Source organism: Phacochoerus africanus, chromosome 6 (genome assembly GCF_016906955.1).
Source record: "Phacochoerus africanus isolate WHEZ1 chromosome 6, ROS_Pafr_v1, whole genome shotgun sequence".
NCBI lineage: Eukaryota > Metazoa > Chordata > Mammalia > Artiodactyla > Suidae > Phacochoerus > Phacochoerus africanus.
In genome coordinates this window covers 6972312-6998145 of record NC_062549.1, presented here as the reverse complement: position 1 = coordinate 6998145, position 25834 = coordinate 6972312, and the positions used below count along the sequence as shown (strand labels likewise).

Genomic DNA, 25834 nt, shown 5'->3' with positions numbered 1-25834 from the left:
TCTAAATTAAACCATTCTATCTTCAAACATCCTATGCAATAGATACTACTGTATTGCAGATGAAAGAGCTCAAGTAGAGGGTTTTTTGGTTTTGATTTTTTTTTTTCCGGCCGTGTCCTCGGCATACAGAAGTTCCCAGGCCAGAGGTGGAACCCATGCCACACCAGTGACCTGAGCTGCAGCACTACCAAGGTCAAATTCTTCACCTGCTGTGCCACCAGGGAACTCCATAAAATGGAGTTTTGTAACTACCTGTCCAACATCCCCCAGTGGGCTGAGCGCCAGAGCTGGGATTCCAACCGAGGCAGTCTGGGTGGGAGGCCATGCGATACCCAAGACACCACAGGTGCCACCCAGGAGTTCACTGTGCTCCACTGGACACAGAACTGCTCTCTCAGCTTCCGCAGCAGCACTGCTCCTACCCTGCTTCTCCCAAGGTCAATGACTAGAACTGTCCCTAAAGCCCTCTTCAGATGGTCCCCCTTCCCCCAAACAAGACAACAGCTTACTCAATGCCATATTCTAATATGTCTGAGTTTTTGAAACACCAGCTTCCTTTTCTTCTTTCCTTTTAGGCAACAAGGTTTCACAAATCTGCGTTTTTCCTAGGGCATGCTATTAAAAATAACACATTTAAGTCTTCTTTTAAAAAAATGTATTGGCGTGTAGTTGATTACAATGTTGTGTTTGTGTTCTAAACAAGTTTAGAACTAGATTAAGTGTTTACACTTGCCCAATTTTATCCTAATTAAATAATTTACAGGAAGTGCCTAGTATAGTCCCTAGCAGAGTTCACTATAATATTAATTTCTTCATTTACTCTAATAAGTATATAAAGTAGGTTGGACAGGCACTCGTAATCAGATTTGACAGTTGAAGAAAACTGAAACACAAGGAGGCATCTTTCCTTGGCTGCTCCTTAAGACCCAGTCCAACATGAGGTCTCCGGTCCACCTCAGTGCCTGTTAACCAACACCTCCGACCCTTTGAGTACACACGGTATCTCCCGAAAGAAGGAGCTGGGTCGTCTTGCTTGGGCTGCGCCTGACGTGACGGCTGGTCTGGAGGAAACAAAGGAGGTAGAGGCAGATCTTAGGACGAACCCCACCTTGTGAAGCTCCTGCCTCTAGTGGTGCCTTCGCAGTGTCTGCAGCCAGGGAAGACCACTCCTCTCCAGGAAGGAGGAGGGACAGTTCCTGGGATCCGAGGAATGTGGGGTTCAAGGGTCTCAGATTTGTCCATTCAAATACCCTTACCCCATGTCTCAAGGTCTGCTGTTTCCTTAGCTGGGCCCCGACACTGACCTCAGAGTCTCCTTAAGGCTGTGTTCTCCTTGGTAACCGAGCTGTACTCACAATTAAAGCCTGGGATGAATGGCAACTATCTTCCTAGGGCTGTTGGGGGGAGAGGGACATTTCTCTGTTGTCCTGGAAACTTTCCCAGTTGCACAGCATTCCTTGAGGTTGATAGTTGGCCAATCAAGCTGCCATTTTCCTCTCCTTTCACAAGACTTCTAAAGACCAGCAACCAGAGTCAGCCAGCTCTACACTCCCTATAATTAACATTGACCACGTATTTTTTTATGAATTGCCACTACATAAAGCAATGCCTCATCTTCCGAATTCATCATTCCAATTCACTGCTGGTGAAAACCTCAGCAACTGTGATGCTGCTGCGTGCCAAGGGTTAAGGTCACCCCATTTACCAACATGACTGGGATCCTTACTGGATCCAGTTGGTCCAATACTAGAATCCATTTGGACGGTTTGTTTGTAGAACTGCTGGTATCACCAAGCGTCTTAGCCTGGGTCCACAAAGTAGCAGGGTTGAGAGAAGTACTTTGCATGCAAGAATTTACTCTGGGATATGATTCCAAGGGAAAATGAACGGGGTCTGGGGAGAGCAAGACAAGGAAGGAAGACAATCCAATTCAATGTTCTACTGAGCTGATCTCTGCTGAGAGGAAATGGGCTTTACTTTTCTGGGGACTGTCTGAAGAGCCATGTAGAATCAGCCACTTGAGGGTGACGTGGTGATTATTTTTCTACTGCTTGGTTCTCATCCTGCACGAGTTAGGGATTGCCCTCGGGATTTTAATGTGTTAAAATCTCTCGCCGTGATTGTACATTTATATATTTCTCCTTGTAGATGATCAATTTTTGCTTCATGTGTTTTGAAGTCGTAAGTAGAATCTAGAATTAGTAGATATTTCTGGTGATTGGGAATTTTTATTATACAATGACCTTTACTCTAGTGATGCATTCTGCCTTAAGTTTTATGTAATAATACCTACCACGGCGTAACTTAATTCCATTATTTCAATCTACTGGTATCCGTATGTTTTAGATGTCTCTCTCATAAAGAGCATATGGTTGGACTTCTAAAATTTTAGTTTGACAATTCTTGTCTTTTTTTGGCCATGCGTGAAGCATGCAGAAGTTCCCGGGCCAGGGATCAAACCTGTGCCACAACAGTGACCTGAGCCACTGCAGTGACAATGCCAGATCCTTAACCTGCTGGGCCACCTGAGAACTCCCTACAATTCTTGTCTTTGAATCGGAGCATTTATTCTATTTACATTTGATATTAATATAATGTCCTACGTCCCACCCACCCCCTAGATTTTTGTCTTTCTCCATCATCCCATTTTGGACTGTCAGTTGAAAGTCATATATTTTTATCCTTTAGTGGTCACTTACAGCAAACCATGCATTGCCGACCTATCAGAGTCCAATGTGAGTTAATACATTTAGTCTCCTCTCAGATGATGTGAGGACTTGGGTAAACAGTTGAAGTTTATATGATTTATATGCTAGTGTTGTCGTGTGTTTCAGTTCTCTGTAAATATTTTTAACTACACAAGATGTCACTTTCTTTGCTCTTCAATTATTCTTGCATCATTAAACTTCAATCAACTTGGATATTATCTTTGGAATTTCCTTTGGGCAGGTTTATTGGTGATAAACTGATTTTATCATCTGAAAATGTATTTCTTCATTCTTTTTTTTTTTTTTGTCTTTTTGCTATTTCTTTGGGCCGCTCCCGGGGCATATGGAGGTTCCCAGGCTAGGGGTCCAATCGGAGCTGCAGCCACCAGCCTACGCCAGAGCCACAGCAACGCGGGATCCGAGCCGCGTCTGCAACCTACACCACAGCTCACGGCAACGCCGGATCGTTAACCCACCGAGCAAGGGCAGGGACCGAACCTGCAACTTCATGGTTCCTAGTCGGATTCGTTAACCACTGCGCCACGACGGGAACTCCTATTTCTTCATTCTTGAAGGGTATTTTTGGTGTGTTGAACTCTGCATTGGCAATGAACGCCTTTTAGCCCATTTCATCACTGTCTTTTGCTTCTCTTATTTCTATGGAGAAATCTATTTCTCTTTCTTTCTTTCTTTCTTTTTTTGCTGCACCTATGGCATGTGGAAGCTGTTCCTGGGCCAGGGACTGAACCCAAACCACAGCAGTGACCTGAACCACTGCAGTGTCCACGCCTTCCCCCCGCCCCACTCCTTGACCCACTGTGACACAAGAGAACTCTTCCTCCTCATTTTCTTAAAGTACAACGTGAAGGTGAGACTCGACAACCACTAGGGTCCCCACTCCTGTTCTGACATCTTGAGGAAAAGACTTGGGCTTGCTTAGCTGTGGACTTCAGTAGCAGCGACGTAAGAAGCCGCAGGGGAGCAGCTCTCTTTTAGTGGGTGGAATTCTCATCTAAGCCTCCTCTCTCTGCTCTGCCGAGGACCACCCTCATATCATTGGGAATAAATAATGATGGTTTAACCATTTGCATGTGTTCCACTACGCCCATTTGTGGAATGTTTTGATGGAGAATAATATCTGCACATCCAGATAATTACAGTAGGGTATGGAGAGGCTTGTGAGTGAAGCTTATTCCGAGGGTAATAAATTCCATGTCTTGGCAGGATAGGCTCTCCTTAAGATAAGAGAAGAAACAAATGGAGCTCTGGAGAGTGAAATCCTCTTCATCCTTAGAGAAAAGTCACACATGTTCTCACTTGAGGATGCCATGGAAAGAGTATTTGGAATCAGGGATTCTGGATTTAGTTAAGTCCCCTGCTACTAATTAGCAATGAGACTTTAAGTCACAAATCTATTTGGATTTTAGTTTTTTTCTGCTGTAAAATGAGGATGAAATGAGAGGTTGCAGACTCTTTGTAAATTCCTGAATTACTATCCAAATGTAAATTATCATCTTTTTATACAACATCGGTCTGGGCACTGAACAGATTAGTGATGGGGGGAGCCAAGGGGGCAGGTTTGCTCGTTTTCTCCAAAAGAAGGAAAGAGCTAGAGAGAGGAACATCTTAGAGCACTTCTTTTGCTTCCATATTTAGATAACAAGGTTTCTGACTACAGGGTCATTGGAACACACTAAAACATGGGGCAAAAATGGGGATTTAAGCTAGATGAAACTTGATCCATCCCCTATTGGTGCCACATGCTGTGTAAGCGGGAAAACTGCCTAACCTCGCCAAGACTATCAATGTAATGGGGATAGCTTTTCAATGCAGTGGAGAAGACTTCTTGAGACACCTCATGAAAAAGTGCCTAACCATGTTTTGAACATTCTAGATGCTCAATAAATGCGAGTTCCATTCTCTCTTTCACAGAGGGGAGTGGCTGCATTTACAAATTAACTTTTGTTAACATTTTACTGAGAGTTCCTTGAGACCCATCAATTGAAATACTCATGGAAGGGGAAAACTTAAGTAGAAAATCTCCATAGAACTTTTTGCTCTGTGAAAATTATCTGGGGGAAGACATGCGCCAATTAGGCTAAAAGGAAAAGGAAGGTTAAATATTATCTGAGTGATTTTGAAAACTGTATTATACCATAAAATAATACCTATTAAGTAATGTAACTTCCCATCCATGCCATTCCACATTTCATTGGCTCCCATCATCTTGCAGCACTCAAGGATATGGTTTGCTGTTTAAAAGGGGGGGGGGGAGGCAAGCAAAACGATGTATCATGGGCCTTCTTCCTGCCAGCTTTAAATTACCCCCACTTAACCCCAGAAGAATCCAAAGAGCAGCATCTTTTAGCTGAAATTTCAGCTTAAATGTTTCTATAGCTTCCCAGCTGACTCGCCATTCATAAGCCTTTTAAAAATTAATTATTAAAACCATTTCCATTAGTCTTCTGCTTGGCCTTCATGCAGTCATTCTTCTTCTGCTGTTTAGCAAGTGACAAACCACCAGCATTAGCTATAAATACACGGCACCAGATATGGGAAGAAGGCATATGACTCATGCTGGACCGCTCCCCAGGGCTAACTCAGTGATGACTGTATTCTGGGAAGTGGGGTCAGGTCCACACTTAACCTACAGGCAAATTCCAAAGCAGCCGGCCCTAGGAAGAGAATTCCCTTCACCAGCAGTTCCTTCTACTCCGCTTCTTGGTTCAAGGCACTGGGACATTTCACTCGCTTGGCTGTTGGTAAATTCCTTCTATCTGTCTGTCTGTCCATCCATCCAGTAAACACTACTGATGTTCTTACCAACCACACACCTAACATAGGAGGCAGAATATCAGATGAGAATGGGCTTCTGTCCTCAAAAAGAACACACCTGCAATGTGGGAGTAAATAGCCATTACAGTGTAGAGGGACAGAATGGAGAGCCCGGGTCGCCAGACAAGGATATCAGGAAAGACTTCTAGGAAAAGGTCGTATCAAAGACATCAAAATAAAGATTCAGGAGGGTCCGGGAGCATTCCCAATACAAGAGCAGCTTAGGCAAAGGCAGAGGACTGCAAAACAGAAGGACTTCTTGGAGAATGAAACAGGGTGAAGAATGGCTGGATTGGAAAGTTCCTTGAGGCCAGCGGTCAAAGCCGAGGCAGGCAGGGAAGGTGGGCTCACATTCGTGGCAGCCTGGTCGTGCCTGTCCCATGCTGGGAACAGAGACTACGGAAGCAGCCTAGCAGGTGGCCTCACAGGCAGGTGCCTCATGTTTGGGCGCTGGTGAAAGACTTCTTCCAAGAATCTGTTCCATTATAAGAAATATCTGGGAGTTCCCGTCGTGGCGCAGCAGAAACAAATCCGAATAGGAACCATGTGGTTGCGGGTTCGATCCCTGACCTCACTCAGTGGGTTGAGGATCCAGCGTTGCTGTGAGCTGTGGTGTATAGGTTGCAGACACAGCTCAGATCTGGTGTTGCTGTGGCTATGGTGTAGGCCAGCAGCTGTAGCTCTGATTCGACCCCTAGCCTGGGAACCTCCATATGTCATGGGTGTGGCCCCAAAAAGACAAAAAAAAAAAAAAAGACTAAAAAAAGGAAAAAAAAGAAAAAAGAAATATCTGAAAACCACTGGTTTAGAGGAGGAAGTGTCTGTGCTAAGTCGAAGAGTCTGATCCTTTTCCAGTCCATGTTCAGAGGGGCAAGAGCCAGAGACTGTGCTGTTTCTGCCTCATTCCCTGAAGACTCACAGAAGTGAATTTCAATGAAAATTTAGATCATGAAGAACCTGTGGGCTGTTTTAACGATACAAACCACAGGAAGTGAAATCTAACAAAACCGGTTGGTGGAAAAAAAAAAAATTTAAACAATCGCCCCCTCCCCCCCACCAAAAAAAAAAAAGAAAGAAAAAAAAAATCGGCTGGTGGAATGTGGGTTAAAATGTTACAGAGCACGGCTGGACAGGTAAAAGCAGTGCCAGATGCCAGGAAGGTGCACGGACCTACTCGTTTGGTAGCTCACGTGCCGTCCTGACTCTGGAAACCAGCGGAGAACGTGCAGGGTGGGGAATTTTCCATCTATATTTTCATTAACCTTGTTATTGAAAACATGAGCACTGAGCAGTTACAACACTCATGGTGCCTTACGTCCGAAATGAGGCTCCGGTTACCACGTTTACTTGGAAAGCTGGGCTGCCAGAACATGCTTTAGTTCTCTTTAAAAATCATTGCCAAAAGAAATGAAAACTACACAGAAACCTATTTTAGAAGCCATTTAAAGTTATGGGGGAAAGCCTTTAAGATCCGCTTAGAGCATGTGTTTTGATAAACGCCCTACGATCATCTCTGCGGCAGGAGTGATGTCAGCGCCGCTGGAACGTGAAACAGCCTTTACATCAATCTTCGGCTTTTTTCAAAGTACCCTCACATCAGTTATTTTATACCCACAAAGGTAGGACCAATGGGACTGAGAGGCAAATACATCCACGTAATTTATAGGTGCAGATAATAAATGTATGTAATCAGTGAATCGTGCTAAGGAATAAGGTACAGTACTCAGGTCCACTAAATTCTACCGCCCTGTTTCAACCCCCCCACCCTGCCCACCCCACCTCAACAGCTACTTTATAAAGGCTTTTTTTAAAGTACAATCTCCTCCTTATAAGTAGGTATAAGGTACAGCATGGAGACTATAGCTGTAATACATACAGTATAGTTGAGAGTGGCTAAGACTGTAGATCCTAAAAGTTCTCATCACAAGGAAAAAAACTTAATTAAATTAAAAAATAAAAGGACAGACTTAAGGAAACAAACAAGCCAGCCGCCATCCATGAAATGTTTAAATGGTTCCCTCATGTGGTATGTTTACAAAATTATGAGTGTTAACAGCGAAGGCTCTATCCTGATTATGGGCTGGGCCTTGTTCTTGGGTTCTGGAAATGAGAAGAATCTTCTATCACTTCTCGTTGCCATTTGAGGGAGTAACGCCCCCATTCACTCCCCCCATCTCTTGTCCTGGGACCAAGTGACTGTGTTCTCAGTTCCAGGATGCCCACTGTTAGACTTAACTAGGTAGGGAACCCAGTAAACGGTAACCATAGTTACCACATCCCCTTGTTGACAATATTCAATTCTTCTTCACCTATCCAATTCCAGCTACCCTCCAAGGGCCTCCTCGAAGTCCTCAGAGGCCTCCCTAACCGCTTCCACCCACCCTAGTGTCTTCTTTCACTCATCTCCTCTACCATAGGTTCGCTTCACTGGATTATTTAGCATTTGGATCCTAGCTTTCTTGTATGGTAGGTTGTTTTTCCTTCTTCTTCTTTTTTTTTTTTGGCCACACCTGTGGCATGTGGAAGTTCCCTGGGCCAGGGATCAAACCCACATCACAGCTGTAACCAGAGCCACAGCTGGGGCAATGCCTGATGCTTAACCTGCTGGGCCACAAGGGAACCTCCTGTAGGTTGTTTTTGAAGCATATAATTTTTTTCCATTTGAAACAAGGATAATACCTTGTTAGGCAAATATGAGAACAATTAATATATTAAGTTCTTAGCTCCTCTCCTCCTAACACATAGTAGGTGCTCAATAAATGCTGAATTGGTAAAAGGGGCAGGAGCTATGTCTCTTTTCTCATCTCTCATGCAACCTGATATGGGATGCAAAGAAAAAGCTAGAGGAGTATTAATCACTTTTCGTATTTGTAGCTCAATCAATTCACCTCTGGTCTCAGGAAACCAAGAAGGCATTTTTTCTCTTTCACAATTATAATTAGCCCACGCGAGTGTCATCACAGTCAGGGTGATGGTACTACCTTTTATAAGACTCATTTACACAGTATTTTCACATTTATAAAGCATTTCTTCTTTTTTTAAATGTTTATTATCTCATTTGATTCTCCCAGTAACTCCCTGAATGTTAGTAGGTAAGGTATTAAACTTATATACTAGAAATCTGAATTCAGTGTGGTTCGTGGTAGTACCACTTTACCCTAATTTACAGTATACACAACATTTAAAAAACCATTTTCTTATTTGATGATTACTTAAGATCTTACTAGTACTTAACTTTTTTAAATTCTTTTTTTTTTCTTTTTATAGTCACACCTACAGCATATGGAAGTTCCCAGGCCTAGGGGTTGAATCAGTGCTGCAGCTGCCAGCCTACAGCACAGCCATGGCAACACTGGCTCCAAGACACATCTCTGACTACGTCACAGCTTGCGGCAACACCAGATCCTTTTAACCCACTGAGAGAGGCCAGGGATTGAATCCACATCCTCATAGAGACTAGTTGGGTTCTTAACCTGCTGAGCCACAACTAGATCTCCTTAACTTTTAATACCTTTTAAACTGTCTACATATTAGCACACACTTAAACTTGGCATGATCTCTACGACTGCTTCAAAGAGCAAAAGAAATTTTAAGAAAATACAAATTAGGTATATTGCCTCCACTGTAAACCTAGAGTGCATTAAGCAGCTCACCCCCAGCATAAAGGATACTAATCCCTGAGGCTGTGCATGCTTTTCTTTGTTTTTGGCTGTGCCCAGGGCTGCAGAAGTTCCTGGGCCAGGGACTGAACCAGAGCCACAGCAGCGACAATGCTGAGTCCTTAACTGCTAGGCCACCAGGGAACTCCCTATGCATGCTTTACTATCTGTAAAAGAGCTAGCTGCATGAATTCTCAGAATGTATGTTTCTCTTTCTTCCATACCTATTTCTCAATAGTCTTCAATTTATAGATGGACAGAATTAAAAGAGAACTTGATATAGCTCTGGAATGTATTAGCATAGCCCTTATTCCTTTAAGAGGTTCCCATAGTTCAAAATTACTGACCCTGCCAGCACTAACATACTTCCTACAGAATGGTCTCTTTAAACAAACAAGAACTCAGAGTTCTCGTCGTGGCGCAGCAGAAATGAATCCGACTAGGAACCAAGAGGATGTGGGTTTGATCCCTGGCCTCGCTCAGTGGATTAAGGATCCAGCGTGGCAGTGAGCTGTGACATAGGCCGACAGCTGTAGTTCCCATTCAGCCCCTAGCCTGGGAGCCTCCATACGCTTCGAGTGCGGCCCTAAAAAGCAAAAACAACAAAACAAGAGTTTATCATGACTTTGGGCAATTCACTGACCAAGACCTGTGCCTTGACGGAGAACCTGAAGAATGGGAGGCCGCCGAGATCTTTATCACAATCATTCTACAGTTCCAAGCTAAGCTGATTGGGGAAAGAAACAAAAGAGTCAGTAAAATAAACTCTTTTTATTTGTTTCATGAGATTCAGTTATTTCCCCTGAATCTCTCTTTTTAAGGATGAAATCTGACAAATTTCTTACCTTCCATTCCGTTTTTTTCCCTGGAGCTCAGGACAATCCTGAGGTTCCTGGACATCCTTCTTGGTGCTTTTTACATTTTACGTACACATTTAATCATAACAATAGTTTAAGCTACATAAATAGTATCCTACTGCTTTATTCTTCTGCTACTTTTTTAACTTAAAACAGTTTGAGATTTATTTACATAGCTATTCATCCATTTTAATTGTTATGTTTTCAATGTGTGAAAATAACATAGGTTATTTATTTGTTACATTTCTGCATGAGTTGGAAACAGTTTTCTGCAAAGGGCCAAACAGCAATGTTTTAAGCTTCTCGGGACACATATGGTCTCTACTGCATATTCTATTTATTTCTTTAAAAATGTATTTTACTGGCTGCATTTGCCTAACTGCAGCTTGCAGCAACACCAGATCCTTAACCCACTGAGTGAGGCCAGGGATCAAACCCACACCCTCACAGAGACAATGTCAGGTCTTTCACCCACTAAGCCACAATGGGAACTCCTGCATATTCTTTCTAAAAACATAGTCCTTTAAATATATCATGTCAGAGGCCCCCAGATTACTCTCTAGTTCAATGACCCATGGAACTCAGAAAAGCTGTCGGGCTGACAGTTACAGTTTATAGCAAAAAGATAAAATTTAAAATCAGCAAATGTGAAAGGCACCGGGAAGAGTCCAGGAGACCCGCACAAGCCTCCACGTTTCCTCTCTAGAGAAGCTGCAGGGACCGAATTTAATTCTTCCGGAAGTGATGTGGGACAACACGCAGAGCATCCCGTCAACAAGGGACACTCACCTGAGACTCCGTGTCCAGGGCTTCCACTGCAGTGCAGGTCTGGCAGGCATGGAGCACCCACTTGGCTGGCCTTATTCAGCTTCCGGCTCCTCCAGAGATCAAGGTGCTCCTGTGAGGTGCAAGGTCCCCCCACCCCAAAATCACTGTTATCATAAACTATGTGATGTGGCTCAAGGCTCCAAGTAAACAGAGGCACACCCAGGAGGCGGGATATTCTAAGAACTTAAAAGGTTATCTCCTAGGGAGCTGGTCAAGGGGCAGGCTTATCTTTGGAATGTGCAGGATTTGATAAGCTAGACCCTGCACACCTGGTAAAACAATTCTTAGCTTAGAGGCCACGGACTGGATTTGACTAGAAACGCTAGTGCTAGGGTCATGTAAGTTAGTTTTTTTTCCCCTGTTACTTCAAACATTGCCGTAAGAATCCACCCTGTGGATGTCTTATTGTTTAGACAATATACTGTGGGAACAATAACTTTTTCTCAGAAATAAAATTGTGAAATTAGAAATACGTAAAACACGCGACTCTCTTTAAAAAGGAATCAATCGATAATGCTAATCACTACAACTCTGAATATTACATATTTAGATGCAGTACTATAAACTCTCAGGCCTTCTTAATATGGAAAGTGAATTTTATAAATATAAAATCTGTATTTGGGAGTTCCCGTTGTGGCGCAGAGGAAACGAATCTAACTAGTATCCATGAGGATGCAGGTTCGATCCCTGGCCTCGCTCAGTGGGTTAAAGATCCAGCATTGCTGTGAGCTGTGCGGTAGATAACAGAGGTGGCTTGGATCCCGAGTTGCTATGGCTGAGACATAGGCCAGCAGCTGTGGCTCCCATTCAACTCCTTGCCTGGGAACTTCCATATGCTGCAGGTATGGCCCTAAAGAGAAAAAAAATACATGTATTAGATACTATTAAAGTAAAGGTTTTAAAAAGACATTAAATTTGAGTATATATATTTTATCATAAGCAACAAGTTGCCCCATTGTGTTTTTCTGCTGCTACATATAAAGGAAATTTTTTCCATCAGATTATTTTATTACATATTCTCTCCTTGTGTGAATGAATGTCAGTTATGAAATAAGTCTTAGGTATTGTGTAAAGTCAAAACATGACCAATGGAGAAGACAGTGGTAGTTCACAAACTGTATTTATTAATATCATCAAATGTACCTGAATTTAAAACAAAATATTAGACTTTATTTTTCTATCTAGAGCTAAAGCTTTGTTTTACAATATCAATGCAATTTTCCAGATTTCGGAAAAAGCAATTCAATTTTCTATCTCTCTGCTACAAATGTCTATAACAAGCTTCAAGTTTCAATAATTTTAGAACCTAAGTATGATGCAGAACTTTAGTAAAAACACTCACCTGTGGAATCACTGTTGTAAGAAAGAGTAATTTCTTCCTTCCGTCCTTCTTTCCTCCCTCCCTTTCTCTCTTCCTCCCTTCCCTCGTCTTTTTTTTGGCTTTTTAGGGCCACACCTGAGGCACATGGAAGTTCCCAGGTCGAATCAGAGCTACAGCTGCTGGCCTACACCACGGCCACAACAACGCAGGATCTAAGCCACCTCTGCAACCTACACCACAGCTCATGGCAATGCCAGATCCTTAACCCACTGAGCGAGGCCAGGGATCGAACCCACATCACCATGGGTATTAGTTGGATTAGTTTCCACTGTGCCACAAAAGGAACTCCAGCAATGCGTACTTTCAACTTTACTAAAGTAATGAAAAGGTTTTTTTTTTCAAGATTTTTGCCTATCCTTGGTATTATATGATTGTATAAAATGGTATCTAATTGTACTTGAATTTCCCTGGCTAGTTAGAGACCTAAAACATTTTTTTGTTAATTGACTTTTTGATCTTCTTCGTATATAATTTTTTCCCCTTAAGTCAGCCTTTATATAATCTGGACACTTCAACTGCCAGTTACTGGTAGATAGATTCAAGTACGCTGCCTTTTCATATTGTCTTTTGTCATATTTAAATTTCTAAATTTAATACAATCAGATGCATTAACCTTTTTATGGTTTACTTCGTGTGTGTATCACAGTCAACTTCTTTCTTGCACTAAGTTATAATATTTTTCTGTATGTCTTTCTCTCTTTTCTCTTTCTGGCTGACCCACAATACATGGAGTTCCTGGGCCAGACATCAGATTGGAGCGGCAGCTGCAACCTAATGCCGAACTTGCGGCAATAGTATCCTTCAACCCACTGTGCCAGGCTGGGGATCAAACCTGCATCCTGGCGCTGTAGAGACACCACGGATTCCACTGTGGCACAGCGGGAACTCCCTGTATATCTTTCTAAAATAGTTTAAGATAGTTCTCAATCCACAAAGTTTTTTGCATATGGTGTGAGAAAGGTATATGATGAACTTTCCCCCCACACGGACATGAGACTGTCCTGATGTCATTTATTGAAGACTCCTTCATTTTCTCCACTGTCATATCAAGTTCTCATACATCTGTATACCAGAGATCTATACATCCATCCTTGCACCCCTACGGTGGCTTTATTACTGAAACTGTTTAAGTCCTGCTATTTTGTAGGATAGATGCCCCTCCCCCTACTAAGATCCCTTCTTAAAAAACCACCTTGGCTCTTTGTCTTTCCACATTGTTAGATTTATTGAATTCCATGAAAAATTCTGTTGAGAATTTGTTTGGAACTTCAGTGAATTTATAGATTACTTTGGCAAGAACTAATACTTTAATATTGCTTGCTCCATTTATTGTGGTCTGCTTTTATAAAATTCTTGCACATTTACTAGGTGTATTACTAGGTGCCTTGTAGTTTTTACTGTGAATGAAACTCTTTTAAAAGACTATGCTTTTAAATAGACTGTTTTGAGTGAAAAGGAGCATTACTGATTCTTGCACGTTGGTCTTACATCCTCAGACCCTCAACTTCCATATTTGTTATAATACTTTGTAGTTTACCTTGGACTTGCAGGTAAACAATTATCTTGCCCCCTAATAACGATTGTTTCTTACTTTCCAACCCTTATGGCTATTTTTTCTTCTAATCTTATCGCACTGGCCAAGATATCAGTGCAATGTAGAACAGATGCACAGTAGCCATTCTTTTTTATTTTTTTAATGCTTGCACCTGTGGGATATGGACGTTCCTGGGCTAGGGGTTGAATCAGAGCTGCAGCTGCAGGCCTATGTCACAGTCACGGCAACGCCGGCTCCTAGCCGCATCTGCAAACTACAGTGCAGCTTGCTCAATGCCGGATCTATAACCTACTGAGTGAGGCCAGGAATTGAACCTGATTGAACACAGTGTCAGACTGATTCTTAACCCTCTGAGCCACAAAAGGAACTTCCCACAATAGCCATTCTTGTTCTGTTGTTGACTTTAAAGAAACATCTCTGAAGTTATACCACTGTCATGTTAACTGTAAGTTTTTAGTAAGTTATCATTTATCATACTAAAGAAGCTTCTGTCTATGTGTAATCTACCAAGAGGATGTTTCATTTGATCTTTAAAATGAGAGTGTTGCATTCTGCTGATTTGTTTCCTCCTGCAATCACTGAGTTGGTAATATAGCTTTTCTCTTTAACCTATTTAATATGGCATATTGCATGAAAAGATTTTATGCCATTCTCCCATTCTGGCAATAAATTTTATTTCATTTTTTTCAGGGGGGGGGCTTTTTGGGGCCGCGCCCGCAGCATGTGGCTTTTCCCAGGCTAGGGGTCTAATCGGAGCTGTAGCTGCCGGCCTAGCCACAGCCACAGCCACGTGGGATCCGAGGCATCTGCAACCTACACCACGGCTCATGGCAATGCAGGATCCATATCCCACTGACAGAGGCCAGGGATCAAACCCGCAACCTCATGGTTCCTAGTCGGATTCGTTTCCGCTGTGCCACAACGAGAGCTCCAACAAATTTTATTTTAAAAGAAATAAACACATTCATCTTTTAAATGAAGGCATTTTAATTGGTGAATCTGAAATGCTAGTATCCTGGCTAGTCTGGCCACGTCCAAAGAGTGACGACTACATTACTTCTCCCTGCACATGTACCCTATGTGACTTTAATATCGCAGTTGAGTTTCCCCTCCCCCTTTAAAAACTCTCTACTAACAGTATTTATAAAGATTGTTTCTTGAAGGTTTAACAGACCACACTATAAACCATCTAGATCTGGTGGATTACTTGGGAGTAGATTTTTAAAAAGATTCAAATTTAGTGCTATTTTATAAACATACATTGATCCATATTTTTAAAATATCTAAAATTTCAAATTTATCCACATAAATTTGCAACAGCTTTGCCATTAAAAAGCTTAACTATATCCTTATTCACAACTTCTTTTTTCATATCAAGGTGTCTTTTTTATTTGGCTGCACCCACAGCACAGATGAGGCAATGCCAGATTCTTACCCTGCTATGCCACAGTTGACCTCCTGTCTTTTTTCATTGGAAAAAAGATCTGCCAGGATTGGGACAACCTCTATCATGATTCCATCATCGCAAATTAGCTCAAAACCTTTTCCCCTTTATGCTTTTATGTCTTTTGTTGCCTATCCCAAAATATAATCCCCTGTTTCATTTATTTCCCCTTTCACAGTTAGGCTATATTCCATATGGAACTGACTTTTCTGTCTTGTGTGAGGAAGGGGGTCTAGATAATTTTTTATTGGAAAGACCATCATTTCATCCATCGCAATGGTGTCCATTAGTTCTAAGTCAGACGATCTGTGTTTGCAGATCTGTGCCTAGGCATCCTGTAACATTGGTCTATTTGTCTATCCTTGTGCCAATCAACTTTACAGTCACAGCTAGATAACAATCTAAGCATTTATTTACATGTTTTCAAGTTTCTCTCAAGGTTATGATTTTCTTTCAAAAACTTATCTTTAGGTATCTGATATTTTATGCGAGGGTAAATTGCATCATTTTAACGATTTCAATTTCTATTTGTTTCTGATATAAATACAATTGGTTTTTGTATACTTTGTATCCAGCGACCTTGATAAATTATTTTGTTCATAGATTCTTTTGCACTTTCTATGCACAATACTGGCTATCAATAGTGTTATTTCCTCCTTTCAAAACCGATGCCTTTACTTCAGGCCTTATTTTATTGGTTAGGATTTCAAATATAATGTTAAACAGTAATCGTTGTTGTTATTGTACTTCAAAGATCTGACTTGTTGGCTTTGTTGATCTTCTCATAAATAAATCTGTTATTTCATTCACTTCCGATCTTTTATTTTTCCTTATTCTTTTTCTAGCTTCCTGAAAATAGGAGTTTAGGTCACTGATTTTCAGCCTTGCTGCTTCTTTTTTTTTTCTTTGCCACATAGTGCAGTGGCTTGATATGGAATCTCAGTTCCCAGACCTGGGATAGAACCAGGGCCGCAGCGGTAAAAGCTCCCAATCCCAACCACTACATCATCAGGGAACATCCCACTTGCTTCTTTTTTAATATATGCACTTAATGCTAGAAATTTCCCTACATACATTGCTTCAGCTGAAACAAATTTTGGTATCTTTGTTACTATTCACTCAAAACATTAAAAAAACATTTTTTTGACCCAGAGTGTTTCAAAACGTACTACATCATTTCCAAGCAGTTGGGTTTTTTTTTGGGGGGGGGGGCGGTGGACGGGGGCAGGAGTTGCCTGCAGCATGTGGAACTTCCCAGGACAGGGATGGGAACTGGGCCACAGCAGCAACCTGGGACGCTGCAATGCCAATGCCAGATCCTTAACCTGCTGTGCCACAAGAGAGCTCCAGTTGGGAGTTTCTTTAGCCATCTTTTTGTGATTGGTTTCCAGCTTAATTCCAGTGTTAGGAAATACAGAATGAAGGCTCTTGATCTGTTGCAATTTGTAGTCTGGTTTGCATTATGACTCACTCAGCACAGAGTCAACCTTGATAGCTGGCCGATCATTCATGTTTACTTAAAGAAACTGAACTATGCCTTTTTGATCAAATGTTCAACATACGCAAATTAGTTGAAGTTTAGTGACTGCATTGTTCAGATCATCTGCAATCTGAGCTTTTTCCTTTTGATCTGAATATTCTGCCAGCTATTGCAAAATCTACGCAAAAGTTTCTAACTGTGGTTGGGGATTTACTTATTTTCCGTCTCATACCATTTTTGCTTTATATAGTTTACATTCATCCTGGGCATATACACATTTAGGATTATGTGGTTTGCATGGCTTCTTTTCTTTCACCATTACAAAATGTCCTTTTTATCTCTAGTGATGCTTTTTGCTTTAAATGTCTTTGCCTGATAAAACCAGTCACGTTGTTTCCATTTTGGTTGTTTGTCCCTAATATATCTCCCTACACACTTATTTTCAACTTTTTTGTGATCGTATAGTTGTATCTCTTGTAAGAAGTCTGTAGTGGGATTGACTCGGCTATCATTTTTTCAACTTTAATTCAAGTTGAATCACTTAAAGTGTTTGGGTTTGTATTTTGCAATTTAAAAATCTACCCAGTTTTATGCTCCCTCTTCCATTCTTGTCTTCTTATACTTTACCCTCTATCATTAGACATACATTCCATTGTTATTTTGGTGTTTAACTCAGAGATTATAACATACTTCCTTTACAGTCGACTAGCAGTAACAGTTCTACCAATCACCAAATGCTAGAACCTGAGAGCAATAACTCCATTTACTCTCCTTGTCTTTTGATTACATATGATGCATTTTATCTCTACAAATACTTTAAACCCTAGTTTTAGCTAACATTTATATTTACACACACATTTACCATTTCCATTGCTTTTCATTTATTCCTGCATTTCTGGACTTCATCTGGGTCATTTTGCTTCTGCCTGAAGAATATCCTTCAACATTTCTTCCAGTGTATAGAAATTATTATTTTTTCTGGTAGGTCTTTAACTCTGTTATCATATTTGGAGTGTATCTTGCCCTTGCTCCTCTTCCTCAGCTGGAATGTGGGCACTGCAGCAGCCATCTTTCGATGAGGACAGAAGCCTGGACTACACTGACCTTGGAGGAGCTACTGACCTTGGACACCTGGACAGCCTGCATATGAAAGAAAAGTAAATCCGAATGGTTTAAGCACCATTCTTAACTTTGGTTCTGTTCTAAGACAAACATTCCTGATACAATGTCTTTGATCAATTCTGGAAGCTTCTCAGCCACTTAGCTCTTCCAATGTAGCTGTCAAGATATCTTTACATTTCAATAGTCCAGCATCTGTGGCACCTGTTACTCATGTAGCCATCACGTAGGTCCTGCTAGCATTCTGATCAAGGAAGTATGGTCCAGGATGATCACCTCACGCTCTAGGGAATTCCTAATTCAGAGGAAAGTTTCCTAGGTGCTGCTGTCTACTTCTTGACCATCATATAATGCTTTGCTAATTTAATACTAAATGTCAGCAATTTTTATTAGTAGATTTAGTGGTCTGTTAAGTAGAATGATGAACTTCGAAAACTGGCCCCCAATGGTTAAAGATTTCCATTATATGGATTGGCTAAAACTGGATTTGCACAGCCCACACTTGCCAGAACAAGTCAAAGAATCCAGCTTGATCTGTAGTCCTTACCCTTTGAAAGGATGTCCTAATATAATCCCCTAAAAGGACCTCTGTCCAGCCATGAACACAGGCTTCGTTAAGAGCAAATAAACTCTGCTTCTTGAAGGAAGCTTTTAGGCCAGGTGGTGGCGAGAGCATCTCAAAGGGCAGTGAACAACCTCCTTAAGCCTGGAGAACAGGGAGTAAGACCTGTTCTCTTGCTTCGTTGTATCTGTATAGTGACTGAAGCTGGTGTGAAATCATTCTCATTATACCCTGGCTGTGAGGAGGTGATCTGGGGGCAGGAGTGTGGGTGGGTGGGGGGCCGTCCGTGGGTACCACTGTTTATACATGAATACATTAGCCTAGGTGAGTTCACAACTGCCTCACCCCCCATTCTCTTTTCTCCTGCTTAAAATTCCTGAAATATATATGTAGACTGGAATTTCCACATGTTAAATCTTTCCTTTTTTTCCATCTCTTTTATGCTCTATTCTAGCTTACTCCTGTTTGTAGCTTCAAAGTTACCAAGGGTGTCTGACGTATACATTAGTAACTTTTTTTCCCAATGACATTAGAAGAGAGGCCCCAAGAGGGCAGAACTCTGTTCTGTGGCTGTACTGCCAGCACCTTATTGTGCCCAGCATATGAGGGAGCTGCTCACAAGTCATTTTTAAGCTAAGCTTGGATACTGTGAGAGCAAGACTATAAATATAAAGCACACTTCAATTCTTTCTCAAGGAAATCTTCCTTTCCTCTCATGTTCAGAAGCTGTTTGCAGCCCTGAGGCAGAGCTCTGCTTCTGCCTTCCGGAGGCTGCAATACCCTCCAGGGTCTGTTTGCTGCAGAGGTTTCGGTCCCACCTTCCCTGAATTTCAGGTTACGTCTCGCTGTTCAAGTCCCAGAGCGCACTGGTGAGGCTCTGAACCAAGAGGATAATCTGCAGGTCGGAGCCACTCTCAGCCCCTCCGCCTCTGCCTACCACTCTGTTTTCTCTTCGTTTCTGGCAGCTGGGGTTTCCTTCTCTTTTGCAGTCAGCTGTGTGTATTTGTTATGTTTTATGTCATATTCTGAATGTGGAGCTATGGGCTGGTGGTGATAGCAAGATTTATGTTAGTTCAGTCTTCCCCGCCACCAAGATTCCTGGGATGAAATTGTGTGAGGGTAAAAAAAGAGACCATTTTGGAGTTTTTGCTTTGGCAAAGGGGCTTAAGGATTTGGCATTGTCACTGCAGCGGCCCAGGTCACTGCTGTGGCACGGGAACTTTCACATGCCACAGGCATGGCCAAAAATAAACATCTTAAGACACTGTTTTTCAGTTTTCTATTACACTGTAGTAAAATTCACTTAGTGTTACACTTAGAAAAGTAGAACAAATGAAGAAAACCCCAACTCTGGCATTCCCATCGTGGCTCAGCAGTTAACAAACCTGTATCCATGAGGATGCAGGTTTGATCCCTGGCCTTGCTCAGTGGGTTAAGAATTAAGTGTTGCCATGAGCTGTGGTGTAGGTCACAGAAGTGGCCTGGATCTGGCGTCACTATGGCTGTGGTGTAGGCCGGCAGCTACGGCTCCGATTAGACCCCTAGCCTGGGAACCTCCATATGCCATGGGTGCAGCTCTAAAAAGGCAAAAATAAATACATAAATAAATAAGAAAACACAAACTGAGAGTTGGAAGAAAATGTTTATTTAGTTAAAAATTATGAAGGTACTGGCTTTCTAAGCCAGTAAGAGTAGGGAGAGGAGAAATTACAAATGAGGGATTCTGCGGGATTCCTTTAAAACATGTTTAGTGAGGAAGTGATTTGGACAAAACCTTTCCAGGCAACAAAGGTTCATATACCAACACCACCTCACTGAAAGGCATCTAACAACCAGCTAATTTTATCAGTATCAGCAGGGCTAAGAATAACTTTCTCTACACCTTTGCTAAGGAAAACACCATCAATGAGGACCTAGTTGGCTTTAATGCTTTCAGGGTCTCGGGTTCCCAAAAATTAACTGTAGGATGAAGTAGAGACTTGCTTTTGTTTTTGGCTCCATCTGTGGCATGCAGAAGTTCCCAGGCCCAAGGATTGAGCCTGAACCTGCACCACCGCAATGACAATGCCAGATCCTTAACTTGCTGTGCCACACGGGAACTCCCTAGACCTGCATTTCTGTGCTGAGAAATAACTGAGTATCTTCTATCAAGCAGGCACAGTGTTGGGACTACACGAATATTATCTCCTATTGATCATTCTAAGGACTCTAGAAAAGACTTGTGCTCTGGTCTATCCGGAGCACCACCAGAGGACTATCTCTAGTCCCCTTCACAGCCTCCAGTCTACTTTTCTTACTGTTATACCAAGCACCATGAAATAGGACCACACTGTAGAGTGAGAGAGAAAAAAGTCTTGCAGCTAGAAAATGGCAGATGCTGTAGCAGGAACCCAGCACCTTGGCTCCAAGATCAACCTCTTTATACTGTCATTATGCTGCCTGCATGCAACTCTGACTTTTATTCATGTTTAGTGGATAGCTCTCCACCTGCCAGTTACTTTCTTACTGTAACTTTTTTAATAAGGAAAACCATGTGAAGAAGCAAAGTAAAAAAACTATCTAATCCTTGGGAGTACAGTGGCAATTAAATAGCTGTTTAAAAAAAAAAAAAAGTGGTTTGAGAACATGACGAGAATTTCCGAGAACATTTCTACTGGTCACCTTTGCTACAGCATTATCGTCCACTGAGAGAGGGAGGGGACCCTATTTAAAAACAAGAATACAATTTTATTCTTTCAGCAAAATTTATAAAGTCAGACACCGAATTTATGAAGACAAACCTGTTTCTGTCCTCAAAGGGCTCATAATCTAAGAGGAGAACTATACATGCAGATAAACTGCTGACAATTTCAGGACTGGTGACAATTTCAGGACTAGTGGCAGTGCCTAACTAGAAAGTTAGAAGACGCACTTAAGGCACAAAGAGAGGACCGAGGAGATCCAAGATCCAGGTAATACTAAGACACTGGAACTTGAGTTTTGAAGAGTGGATTAGTTCCCAAGGGCTTAGTTTGTGTCAGGTAGCGTGCTAAATGATTATCTGGATTATCTAATTAAATTATCATTACAAGTTAGGAAATAGCTAACTCCATTTTACAGGTGAATCCAGGTGGTTTAACATAGAACTCAAAATGCTAAATATTGCAGGGAGTTCCCATCATGGCGCAGTGGTTAAATGAATCCGACTAGGAACCATGATGATGTGGGTTCGATCCCTGGCCTCGCTCAGTGGGTTCAGTGGGTTAAGGATCTGGCGTTGCCGTGAGCTGTGGTGTGGGTGACAGACGTGGCTCGGATCTGGCTCGGATCCTGCATTGATGTAGCTGTGGTGTAGGCCAGCAGCCACAGCTGCGATTTGACCTCTAGCCTGGGAACCTCTATATGCCGAGGGTGCGGCCATAAAAAGACAAAAAGAGGAGTTCCCGTCGTGGCACAGTGGTTGATGAAGCCAACTAGGAACCATGAGGCTACGGGTTCAATCCCTGCACTTGCTCAGTGGGTTAACGATCCGGCGTTGCCGTGAGCTGTGGTGTAGGTTGCAGATGCGGCTCGGATCCCGAGTTGCTGTGGCTCTGGCATAGGCTGGCAGCTACAGCTCCGATTAGACCCCTAGCCTGGGAAACTCCATATGCCGCGGGAGCGGCCCAAGAAATGGCAAAAAGACAAAAAAAAAAAAAAAAAGACAAAAAGACAAAAAAAATGCTAAATATTGTAAGCTACTGATATACACAAACACACAATAAAACAGATCACTGGATGAAGTCAGAGGTAAAGGAACTTACCACACTATAATGTTCTCATTTACAAACAAGGCAAATGAAATCAGTCTGCTTCAGGAATCAGCCAAAGGTCACACAACAGAAATCGTCTTTTATTCTCTCCCCAGCCTGTCCCTTGTATGACTGCTTTTTCCTGAAAATGTTATTCTCTTCCTGCTTTTCCCTTTATCTCCTTCAAACATCCTATCACTGAAAGTCACCCCAGGTGACATGTCAAGGGCAAAGTCATTAAACGAGTGCAGCACAAGGACACACGGTTTGACAGGTGAGCCTATATTTAAAACAAGGTATTTACTGTAAATATCAGTGCTTTATAAGCAATGATCTGAAAAGACTGAGAAACAAGTAAAACAGGTCTGTCAACGTCTATGAACACGCTTCTCACATACTCAACTCACTACACACAGAAGTAACGACAAGGCCGGCATTCCAATCCCAGGACGTCCACACAGCTTCAGGGAAGACTTTGCTCTGGTCTACCCAGAGCTATTGCCAACCCTTACGGTTACACGCCCTGTACGGTACGCCTACCTTCAGTTTCCTAAGCACCTGGCTTAGTCTTCCCAATATCAGCCCTGTGAGATTTTTTTATCTGCCCTATGTGAGCTGCTTGCGATCTATTCAATCTTTTTTTTTTTTCAAATATATAAACAAACAGTATCCTGTTTAGTTTGAAATGAAAACTTCAAATACTTTTGTGGAAATAAAAAGTTTAAATTTCCTTAGGTTCATAATCATTCTTATTACATGTGCAGTTTTTAAAACATACTTAAAGTTTCCATGTAGACAAATTTTTTTTTTTTTAATCTTTTTAGGGCTGCACCCGTGGCATATGGAAGTTTCCAGGGGAGGGACTGAATCGGAGCTGTAGCCACTGGGCTACACTACAGCCACAGCAATGCCAGATTCAAGCCACATCTGCAATCTGCTCACGGCAACACCAGACCCTTAACCCTCTGAGCGAAGCCAGGGATCAAATCTGTGTCCTCATGGATACTAGTCAGATTCATTTCTGCTGAGCCATGATGGGAACTCGCAAGGTGGACAATTATTAAGACTGGCTGGGGTTCTAATGTAGATGACTGCTCAGGGGGATGATCTCTCAGTTTAACATACAGATGGAGAGGATGGTTATGCAATATTCTTGGTATCACTGTATTTAATTCCCACCTTAAAGTGAAGACGCAATTGTAAGTCCTACTAATTCTAGAACTATAGCAATAGGAAAATTGGCAGGTGCCAAAGAATATCAGTAAACTTATCAATGAGAAAAGGGCAAGGAGATGACTGATGGCCTAGTAGTTAAGGACCTGGTGTTGTCACTGCTGAAATGCAGGTTTGATTCCTGCTCCAGAAACTTCCACATGCTGTGGGTGCGGCCAAAACAATTAAAAAAACTTTTTAGAAAGGACAAAGTGAAGATTTACCTGGCAGCATAGGATATGCTGGTTCTGAAAGGTATGAAAATAAAAATCACACATTTAAACACACACTTTTAAAAATTACAGATGTTCCATTCTAGATTGACTGTGTATCTAAGGGTAGATCTCTCCCATGTATTTATTTTTTTAATCTCCACAAATGTCTCAGACCCATAGTGGTTGTAAGAACCACTTAAGGTACCCAGAGCACTTGCTCTGAGGTCGGGGGCCTCCATCACGTTAACTGCTCTGTGATCAAAATAAGCAACTTAATTTTTCTGAGCTTCAGTTTCCTCAACTGTAAAATGCATGAACAACACTTACCCGAAAGGGTTGCTGCAAGGGTTAGATGAGAATGTTACGAAAGTACCTAGACAAGCACTGGCACCATAACAGAGGTCCCATGTGCACAGTGGTATTCACCAGTAGTCCTCATGAAAGAGAGTACCACAAACGACAAACTCAGGGGAATACCCATGGTCTAAGAACTGTTAGTGCAAAGATGAAGAAACTTTCCTTTTCATATGTTTCATGATTTTAAAACACTGATCAGAATAAATGTCTTAAAAGAGATCTTTAGCCAGAAGGGCCATCATCAAAAAGTCTACAGACAATAAGCGCTGGAGAGGGTGTGGAGAAAAGGGGACCCTAGGACACTGTTGGTGGGAATGTAAATTGGTGCAACCACTGTGCAAAGCAGTATGGAGATTCCTCAGAAAACTAAACATAGAACTACCATTTGATCCAACAATCCCACTCCTGGGCATCTATCCGGAGAAAACCATGACTCGAAAAGACACATGTACTCCACTGTTCACTGAAGCACTCTAAATGATAGCCAAGACATGGAAACAACCTAAACGCCCATCGACAGAGGAGTGGATAAAGATACGGTACATATACACAATGGAATATTACTCAGCCATTAAAAGGAAAGAAATAATGGCATTTTCAGCAACATGGATGGACCTAGAAATTATCAAGCTAAGTGAAGTCAGTCAGACAATGAGACACCAACATCAAATGCTATCACATGTGGAATCTAAAAAAAGGACACAATGAACTTCTTTGCAGAACAGATACTGACTCACAGACTTTGAAAAACTTATGGTTTCTAAAGGAGACAGGTTAGGGGGTGGGGGGACGCACTGAGGGTTTGGGATGGAAATGCTATAAAATTTGGTTGTGATGATTATTGTACAATTATAAATGTAATAAAATTCATTGAGTAATTCAAAAAAGAGATCTTTAGATAAGAATAAATAAAATCTGAAAGGATGAGAAAGTACTCTCTGCATTTCCCAAGGTTTTTTCTTCTTTCTCAGTACATAAACTACTGGTGTCATACAATCAATTGCATTTCTTAGCTTTGATGACACATAGTTTTAAGGAGTTCCCCTGTGGTGCAGCGGGTTAAGGATCCAGCTTTACCACTGCAGTGGCTGGGGTCACTGCTATGGAGCAGGTTTGATCCCTGGCCCGGGAACTTCTACGTGCTGCAGGCATGGCCAACAAAACAAAACGAAACAAAACAAAACAAAAAATAAGAGCTTGGAAGGATCACCACTGTGTTAATGATTCCGACTATAAGAAGGAAGGCTGTGGTATGTGACTGCAAAGAGAAGAATGTTTTACATATTCTTCACATTTACTCTAAACATCACAGACGGAATGACCGCACATTTAGAAAGTTACCTGAAAATGAAGAGTTTGCCAGTACCGAGTTCCCAAACTTTGTTTCTCATTCATACCCACACCTTACTTGAAAATAACTCAGGGAGTTCCTGTAGTGGCTCAGCAGTTAATGAATCTGACGAGCATTCAATGAAGATGAAGGTTTGATCCCTGGCCTTGCTCAGTGGGTTAAGGATCTGGTGTTGCTGTGAACTGTGGTATAGGTCGAAGATGTGGCTCGGATCCTGCATTGCTGTGGCTGTGGTGTAGGCCAGCGGCTGCAGCTCTGATTCAACCCCTGGCCTGGGAACTTCATTATGCCACGGGTGTGGCCCTAAAAAGCAAAAAAATAAAAAGAAAGAAAAAAAGAAAATAACTCAGTAGTCTGCTTTATATTGAATCCTTCCGTGCACTGCCTACATACAGAAAATAATTTTTTTGGGGAGGATATGATGAGATGAGAAAGATATGATGAAACAGGGAGAAGTTAAAAAATTTATGCCAAATGCATAGCAAATAATTATGAGAGTGC

The 25834-nt window shown here is 41.8% G+C and overlaps 1 protein-coding gene across 1 annotated transcript in view; it reads right to left on the bottom strand.

Annotated features, from left to right (window-relative positions):
• Positions 1-7688: 7688 nt before the first annotated feature.
• Positions 7689-25834, bottom strand: part of LOC125128645 (formin-like protein 3) — a 53338-nt gene continuing 35192 nt past the window's right edge. The window contains exon 2 of the mRNA XM_047782848.1: positions 7689-10957. Coding sequence (XP_047638804.1) covers positions 10924-10957 — 34 coding nt within the window. The 3' untranslated portion in view covers positions 7689-10923. The remainder of the gene's footprint in view (positions 10958-25834) is intronic.